Source organism: Mesitornis unicolor, unplaced genomic scaffold, assembly GCF_000695765.1.
Source record: "Mesitornis unicolor isolate BGI_N332 unplaced genomic scaffold, ASM69576v1 scaffold39216, whole genome shotgun sequence".
Lineage (NCBI taxonomy): Eukaryota > Metazoa > Chordata > Aves > Mesitornithiformes > Mesitornithidae > Mesitornis > Mesitornis unicolor.
Genome location: NW_010193684.1, coordinates 287 through 9,897, shown reverse-complemented (window position 1 = coordinate 9,897; position 9,611 = coordinate 287). Strand labels below are relative to the sequence as shown.

At 41.1% G+C, this 9,611-nt stretch overlaps 1 protein-coding gene across 1 annotated transcript; it reads right to left on the bottom strand.

Annotated features, from left to right (window-relative positions):
* Nucleotides 1-232: 232 nt before the first annotated feature.
* On the bottom strand, nt 233-7,315 carry LOC104543041 (cytosolic non-specific dipeptidase; the record flags this gene model as incomplete). Its single annotated transcript, XM_010187534.1, has 6 exons — nt 7,228-7,315; nt 6,152-6,295; nt 3,515-3,677; nt 1,919-2,007; nt 818-1,018; nt 233-317 (listed from the first exon to the last, which is right to left on the bottom strand). Coding segments are annotated over exons 1-6 (742 nt in total), but the record flags the coding sequence as incomplete, so codon positions are not given.
* Between the last annotated feature and the right edge of the window lie 2,296 nt (nt 7,316-9,611).

The window sequence follows — 9,611 nt, the reverse complement described above, 5'->3', positions numbered from 1 at the left end:
AAGTTTGCAGCAAGATTATAGGGGAAGCTAAACAAGATAAGCAACTTCTTGGCAAGACTTTCATCATATTTCTGTATCTAAGGCATCAGCCAGTTTTATGAGTAACTGGCAAGCACCATTTCATTGGTCAATGCCATTGCTACTGTGAGTAGTCTATAGGAGCCAACCTCACAGCAAGCTAATTTTAATGGCTCTTAGTCCCTCTAGATGCATTCAGTGAAACCTTTCTTACCCATTAGAGTAATGAGATCTGTCATGGCCTCATGTACTGAACCACCATAAACTCCAGAGTGAAGGTCTTTGTCACTACATTCCACCTGGTTTGAAGGAAATTAAGATTCAGGTTAATTTTAGCAAGAAGATGCTGACAAATGCGCAGAACAGACTTTTACCCTAGCTTTTTGCTGCATTTTTTTGAGAACATCTGTTTTTGAAACCAGCCCAATCAGTTGTAGTACATAAAAGCAGATGGGTTTTTATTGATCTGTAGGCTACAAGCATTTAGTACCGACTGTCCCAACTGTGGAGACTTCAGTAGTGATATATCTTTCTGCACTCAAGACATCTATGCCATGAGATAATCCTCCAGTGAAGGTGCTGGCTTATCTTGCCTCATGCATTTGAAATCTATCCCTCCCAACCAAGTAGCGTATATGATAGTAAAAGGAAGATATTTTGACAGATCATAGAAACAGTTCTACTCAGTCAATTTCACCTTTTCTAATGAAAAGCTACTGGCATAAAAGTTTGAGCTACCACTCTTCTCCAGTGGAAAATTAGGCTTAATACTTGCTTTGCAGTGCATTTCAGCACTTACCTCTATGAAGTAGTAGCAGATTCCTCTCAAGCCATAGGTGATACAAGGCTTATTCTTGCCTAGCCAGTAGTTGTCAGAAATGCAAACATAATCCACATCTTTGAAGAAAGTGTCTTGCTGAGCAAAAATCAGTTCATCAAGGCCTTCAGATCCCGATTCTTCCATACCCTCCAGGCAGAACTTCACATTTACTGGAAACTCCTTTGAAAATTAAAATCAAGAACAGATTAAGTGTGAACACATTAGCCTTCAGTAATCAGTAATTTTCATCAGTCATGTACAAAGCAGAAAAATGGACATGAGCAAATTAGTTTCATGACAGTGAGATTTGTTAATTATACAGAAAGTATTACAAAGTTTGGACTGTGCTTACATTTAGGGCACTTACACCAGCCTTCATTTGATAGAATTCGAACTCTTCAAAATTTTAACTAAGCTTTACAACAACTTGTTCCCAATCCTCTTAACTGTGGGAACGCAGCAGAGACCTGTTGCCAAAGGTATGTCACAGGACTAGGAAAACTAATATTAAACCACAGAAATTGCATACCACAGTAGCAGAGTCAGAGCTACCCTGTCTATCCAGTCTACAGCACTAAACAGCACTTGAGAATTGCTAATTCTTCTCGTAAGTAACAGCAACTTGTCTTGCAATATAAAGCAGACATCCTGAGCAATTTCTGATTGTACTTTTTCTTGAACAGAAGCAGCAAAGCTGCAGTTCAGTGGTTTTAAGTTAGTCTCTTCTTAGAGCTCAGTGGCAGTGAGACATTGTACTTTGCAGAAGGCCAAGTGAATTTGACATTCTTATGTGAAAGCGATCAACATTTGATTACTCCTGCTCCAGGTGCTTGTTATACATATTTTCCTTCCTACATATTTTGTCAGAGCAAAAGTGTTTAAAGTGCAGTCTAAGCATCTCAAAGACTAACCTGTCAGCAAATCAACTCTACCCTACTGGAACATCAGGGATTTTACAGGAGTATTGCATCATTCATCTGATCAGCTGAATAAGCAGGCTTGACTCACAAGGGTTTGTGGCTTGGATAGCATTGTTATTCAGCTTTATGTAGAAGAGTAGGATACAGTTTGGGCACATACCTGGTTAGTTTGTTGATAAGCCTCCAAGGCATTCAGCCAGGCAAGCACTGGACCTTTGTCATCTGTTGATCCTCGTCCATACAGCTTTCCTGTAGAAACGAGACAAATTAACCACTGTGGAGAAAAATTAGGATGAAGCTTCAGTCATCTCTTGCCTGCAGGAGAAAACACCATTTTAGACAAGGTTTTTAGCCCTGCCTAACTCAGATTTCTGATTCTTCTGAAGTTGCTGTTTTGCATCTCATTTTATACACCCATGTAAGTGGGATAGGTGTGGGACTGCAATAGTTCTCCCACTTACAGAGCTACCCCACCTACCTCCAGCTGCTCCCTGGACAGGAGTTGAACATAAGCCTTCTCTACAAACACAGCAGTAATGGTATAGAAACAAGCTACCTCCTTTTAACAGGAACCTATCCAGTATTAGCTGCAATTCAGTAATTATTTGTCTGAATAAGACTTCAGTAGCTAGTGATCAATCACTTCTCTGGATTCTTCAGGTAAAAGAAGAATCTCAGAATCTCTCTCCTCAGAAAGAGTTTTAGTCAAAGACAAGTTTTACAGGCTACAGTGAAGTCCCAGAAAACGCAGCACATAGCATCACTGCAGAAACAGATACTGCCTCAACTCAGAGCTGTGGCTACAACTCTGAAGCACTACATGTAACTGCAATGACAGAACAGGCCAGACAGCTTCCAAGGTAAGGAGCCATTGGTAAATATGCCTCCTACACTGCCAGGCCACACACAGATAAAACACAGACTGAGGTAAGTCTAGCTCCTGCTATCAGATGAGTTAATCTAGTTTAGCAGCTTGGACTCTGCTGCCTATGACCAAGCATCCAGGTAGAAATACTAGTTATCACAGATACTTTTTCTTAGCAATGATTAACGCTTATGCAACAAGAATAGTTAGTGTCCTTCTATTCATATGACCTTTGACACACAACACTGAGCAAATGAAACAAGGAAGAAGCTGTTGGTAGCACCAGCTTTGAACAGAAAAGAAAGTTTTAGTTTCTTACTGGCTACTGGCAATGTTCCACTTCAACAGGAGTTACTGCACAATTTCTCCCTCCCCATTTATGGGAAAGGGACACTTGTATGTGCACTAGCTCTGTAAAACACAGCTTTTGCAGTACTCATTGTAGCACAGGATGCAAGCATAAGGCAACCCAGGGAGGCTTCTGTTACCACTCCTGTCTCTAGACACACAGAAGCTGTGCTAAGTGTTTGTCCCCTGTAGTGGTTCAAAATCCCTGCAGTCTGACGTGACCTTACAGGCAAGTTGACCAGCACAAGAGATGAGTTCTAAAAAGCTTTCTAGCAACAAATTGTTACCATGACAGGCAGCAGTTAAGACTTTGCTGTGACTACAAGGAAGATAACATGTAAGTAGTCTAGACTATCTGAAAAGAAAACAAGCCCTGAGAGCAATTTTACAGCTCTACTTGTTTACTATTTCCCCTCCTGCATCTTTTATCTATTGTATTAAACAGCCATATCTGCTCAAGCAAAGGAACAATTTTAGAAAAGTTTAACAAGCGTGATATTTCTCAACAAGAGCTCAGCAGTCTGTGAAGCTGACTGCTCTTACCTTCTCTTTCTACCAGTGTGAAGGGTTCACTATCCCAACCATCCTCAAGTGCTGCTGGCTGAACATCCAGGTGACCATATACACACACCGTCTTTTTGGATGGATCTGAGCCAAGTGTCCCCAGAACAATTGGTGGTAGAGGAATCTGTGATCCATCAGGCAGCTAGGAATAGGAGGCAAGACATCTTATGCAAATGTGGAATGTCAGAGTGGCACATAATTAGAAGAATTAATTAGTTGAACATTACAGAGGTTATGAGATTAGGGGCATAGACAGCTAAACAAAATTGAGCTACTTAAACTGATTGCCAGAAGCAGCATGCCAGTGAAGGGATGACAGCACCATGCCAGTAAAGTCCCTTCCTGACAAGTCCCAGTAATAGTCAAAGTGTTCCAAGCCACTCGGAACTAACAATCCTACATCAGATTTTTGCAGAGCAAGCTGTCTGCATGCCAAACTGCCTTATCTAATGCTGACCTAAGCATAAGTGATAAACTCCAATATTGCATTCTGCATTGCTTGTCACTGCACTTTCATCCTGTCCACACTATAGCTCTAGACAGATCTCCTGACACTGATATTGCTGAATATAACACATGCCTACACCCAAATAAGGACAGCATTACAGCCATATTTCTCTATACTACCAGCCTACACTGTTAAACAAAGGGCAGGGTAGCACTGATGAACTTAGTTCAAGATTTGAACTTGGCTTAGTCCTCTGGAATACCCTATAAGCAATTATCACACGCTATTCTCAGTCAGCATCTATTTCCTCTTCACTGAGCTAATGCATACTCCTAGCAGGTCAAGATCAGCTTTTACTTTTTACTTATATGGGCTACAAGCTCCATTTTTTTTCCTCAACAGGTTACATGGTCCTTGGCCAGCTGCAGCTCTAAGTGACTAAAGCATTATATCAAGAACTTACACTTACAGCGATCTGTACAAACTGCTCTGCAGCAGTAAACTAAGTTAGATCAGACAAGTTCACCAGTTGCTTTACATTGTCCTGCACTGATACAGCAGCAATGTGCATAATAGATTGACTAGTTTTGTCTGTACTGAATATAAAACTAAATACTGAAGTTAACTTTAATCCAGTTGCAAGAGTTTTCTAAATAGAAAAGTTACTTGTAATAAACTCTGTAAAAGCAGTCCTTGCCCCCCCCCACCAAGTTACATTGATGAAAGGAACAAGTTTGTCTCTGAATTGATTGAAATACTTTTGATGGGATTCTAGGCTGTAGGTAATAGCAGAGCTAGAATTATCCTACAGATTCACCCTCCAAGAGAGCACATGAAATCAGCTGCTTTCCGGCTGAGACTTGCAGTGCTACAAACAAGTGTATTCCAGCTGCCAAAAGTAAGAACTGTCCAGAGGGTCCCGATACAGATCTCACCCAGCAGTCATTAGTACCAATTATAATGACAATCTTTCTAGAACTAGCAAACACTTCAGTACAACAGGGTTTTGAATACCACTATCCAAATGGTAGTCTAACAATTCTGGTATGGATCTTGTTGTGTGACATGTAGTGACTAGGCACAGCAAAGGAGGGACATATAAAGTGGATGGATCCCTAGGATATTATCATTGTCAACTACATACACTTCTCAGTAGAAGAAATGCACTCCAGACAGCTAAAAATAAGGATAAGACTCATCCTATTAAGGATCCTTCTGTATCTAGTAAGGGAACAATGCAATCTTGTGACATATAATACTTGTGGAATAGCCTAAAAGTCTTTTGAAAGACTAATTGAAAATTCAGTCAGTATCTTCACAGCCTATGAGTCTAAGGTCCAACACCAGCCTGCTGTTAAGAACATCTAACATTTGTTTGCAGGTGCTCTGTTCATGTTCAGTTAGAAAAGTATTTAAAATACACTTAATACACAGTCCAAAATGTCATACAACATGCTTAACTGACCTGGATCCCAAGGTTTACTATAAACAGGGAGCTCAGACTGCGTGGCAGGAAAGACATTATCCCACACTCCAACTGCCTTTCTAGACCACTACCCACAAGACCCTTGTGTGGTGATCCTGACCAGAAGACCATCAAGACATCGAGGAATTAGTGATCCACATAGTTAGCCTGAGTACACTCAAGCCCATGCTGTGTTATGCTGCACACACAGCTTTATCTTCCTGTCTGTATTGTGCTGTGCACATCTTTGGGCTGCAGCATAAACTTAACCAGTTGACCATAGCTTGCAGGCAGTTCTCACTTGATACTGGTGATTACACCACCTGCATGTCCTTGTCTTTATCTAAAAGTGCAGCAAGAAGTTATCATGTGAATATCCCTTCTGTTTGGCAGTGGAATCGAATAGTTTGAATAAATAAAAAGGGAAAACATTTCCATGAATGAGATCTGCACAGCAGACTGCACACTGATTGTATACCCACTAGATGCTGCACAGCTTGGGATTCCCAGCATCTGAAGGGATATAAGATTATCTATGCTATCTTCTTTTATAGTGGCAGCTCTAGTAAAAAGCATTTTAAATTATACTTTGTGGAGTCTTAGTGCCTTTCTTACTGCAGTCATAAGAAGCCAGTACTTCCTAGTGCAAAACACCTTGTTTTCTAAAGAGACATTTTTCTACTAAGTTGAGACGCTCGTGTACCTTTTGTTTCCCAATATCCATAAGTTGGGTCGTGCCTCCCAGTCTCTCAATATCCTTTGCAGCAACCTCCATCATGCGCCTGATTTCAGCCCTCTTCTCCGGCCATGCTGACACACTCTGGATTGCCACCCATTCAGCCAACCGCTACAGAAAGACAGAAAAGCTACAGGTTTTACTACACATGAATTACAGTATTGCAGGCACTATATAAATACAACACCTTGCAATTTAACTAATACTGTTTTAGTCAAGCTTAAACTTGAGTCAAATCAGCTCTGTCCTCTGCTCTAAGGGGTACTCTGTCAATACTACACTTAAAAGCTCTCTCACTTTCCGAAAGCTGCCACCACATGTAGCACAAAGTCTATAGATACATAAGGTAAGCTTAAGAGTATGACAGCTTGCGCATATGGTGCCTTTCTGGTCGTCATTCAGTATCCAGAACCAGCTGATGTCTTTCAGGCTTCTCAGAAAGGCCACCTTAGTCATGTCCCCCACTATGTGAGAACAGAGAAAGCAACTACCAGAAGTCAAGCTGAACACTTCGCATAATTCCTGTCTGGGACTTTACAGTGCTATAACACATTTCTTCACAGATGAAAGGGACTTCAATACAAGGTACAATTAAATAGTAGGTTAAACAGCAAAGTACAGAAGTAACTTCTCCCTCTGTACCCCCACATGAACAGTTTCATGAGAAAGCTTTATTCCAGTATTGTTTATATCTTTCCTCTCCCATCTCAAAAGGGGAAAGATAATATAAACCTAGTTTGGCATTCAGGAACCAGTATCAAGCTTCTTGTACCTCTGCATAAATAACTGCTTGCACTATACAGTAATAGAGCATTTCCCAATAGATCTACCATGGAGATTTAGGTCTTTGCACTGAACTTAAAAGTTATCTGGCTTTACTCAAATCAGTCACACTTGCCTGCTGACCCCTCTCCTCAGTTACCTGGCATTACTCTATGATTGGACCTATCATATAGGTATAACAACAAGCTTGAAGCTGACCATCTAACTTTAAATATCCCATAGCTGTCTGTGCTGCAGGACAATATTCAAAGAAAACTTACCTGAATATAGAGGTCCTGGTGTTCATCAATGTATTTAAAGAGGGTTTCAAGAGCAGACATTTTCTGACCAGAACGGTGTTGCTGAAGATTCTGTGACAGAAAAATAATTTATCCTTCACAGGTTTAAGAAGCAACAGTCAACAATCAGGCAGCCACAGAAGACTTCCACCTTTCAACTGCTAATGCCACACACCAAGCCGTGTGAATATAAGACTTGAGGGTACTCCCTCTCACAAAAATCACAGTGAAATGTCTAAACAGCAGCTTATTTAATATCAATACTGCTGTTTCTGCCTCTCCTCCCAAAATAACTTCGGAAGTTAAACTGAGCAAGCTTGTCTACAGAGATACTTCAATCAAGTCACACACTTCACTTTACTGCAGAATTGCAGGCAAAATGTTACTCAAGTGAAATCTACTCTTTGAAGTTGCATTTCATTACAAGAGTCCAACTAACAGCGTGCCATAGGTTTGAATGTCAGTAGGTAGGTCCAAGAAAGCAACATATTTTGTGATCTACACAGGAGGTTAAAAGCAGGCAGCTTAAGAACTGTGTTTTCTTCAGCTTTAAAGTCCCAACCTGACACTCTGCCTTCCCTAGGAAGGTCAGAGTGAAGCCACAGGAACCAAAATCAGCCCCAGCAGAGGATGAACAAGTGGTCAGTGAGCAGTTTAGGGCTACCACTTCCTCATTTTGTTTTAGTTTGAAATGAAGTTTGTGTAATAAAATCCAAGACCTCTCTCCTCCTCAGTTTTCCTTATCAGTCCAAAGTCCATATTTAAAAGACATATTGTCCACTAAACCAACAAAACAGACAAGATTAAACTTAACTCTCAAGTTAAAAAAAGGTATAGCACCTCCTCTAAGCCAGGAACATAATGAGTTTTACAAACAAGCCTCTGAAATCCAAGTGCCTGTATCATGAGAATAAGTCCCGTGTCTGTGTAAAACACTGAACAAGCACATTCTGCAGCACCAACTGCTGTGATTCAGTGTTTTGTTCAGTCAGTTTTATGCCAGATCCTTGAAGCCTTTCTTCCCCTTCTGTGTGGAAGTCACAAGACAAGTACGAGAGTTGTTAAATCCTGTGACAAAGTCAAATGTTTTGTTGAACAGCTGACTATTCCACATTGCTGAAACTAATGCTTTCAAGCTGCAGGTTGTCCCACACAACATTCTGCAATATAAGCACATCCTACCACCCTAAATCTACAAAAGACTTACAGAACACATTTTCTTTCAAGCAGGACTGTTCTTAGATCACTGATGCCTGACATACAAAAATTCTCACTCACTGGAGAGGGCTTCTATTTAATTTACAGCCTCCATCAAGTTTAAATTTGGATAATGAATTTAAAGTACTAATTAGAACAAGCCCAAACCACCAAACAGTTCAAGCACTATCTTCAGTAGTCATGAATGGCAAAAACCGAACACCTTCAAAAGAATTAGACAGACATAACCAAGTCAAAACACTGCTTCTCACTGAAGGCCAGTTTCCCTAACAAAGCCACCATCCTCACATGCAGTTAGAGCTCAGGCATGATTCATCTGCAACTTTTCAGATAAATCAGCACACAGCCCTGTGCATCTGACCCTCCCCTTCACTCAATCAGTTCCTATAGCAACATCAGGGCTTTCGCTTCACAGCACAGACACAAAATACAATGTATTACACAGAGGGTGATATTCTGTCCAAGGCAAACAAGATCTTAACTACCTAAATCAGGGACTCCTTTAAGGACCATGTTACACAGTTAAATGTTGTTAAAAATTAGAAGGGCATTAAATCACTCAAGTCTCACTGTAGAGTTGCAAAAAAGTCTGCCCCAGAAGACTTCAAACTTGGAAAAGCAAATGCAGCTTATTGCACAGCACAAGACTGAATATTACTTCCCTTCCCCTCTTAAAAATCAGGGCTAGAATGTCCTGCAATACCTCAGACTGGAGAACTGCATCCTTCCAACCTACATGGAATGGGCTCCACAATTCTACTTTTTCAAAGCAGTGTAATAACTTTTCCCTCCTTACCCACAGGCAAGGTGAGTACCCCAGGGAAAAGCATTTCACTAGGTCAGGAGAGGCCTGTAGCCATCACAGAGCACTCACAAGCTACTAAAAGCAGCAGCACACAACTCTACACTCACATTACAGGCCCTGCTCCTTAGGCTGAAGTAAAAACTGGGACTTTATAAGGTTTTGCGGGAAAAAAGGAAATTTCACTGTAGCAGCCAGTCCTGTGACCACAGAGAGGTAAGCCTCAGAGCAGGGGACAGAGACACATCACAGGTCCCCTAAGGAGAGGGGGAGGCTCAAGGAAAGAGACACGCATAGGGAAGGGCACAGGGGAGCAGCGGCAGCCTCCCTCTGAGGAGCAGCCACC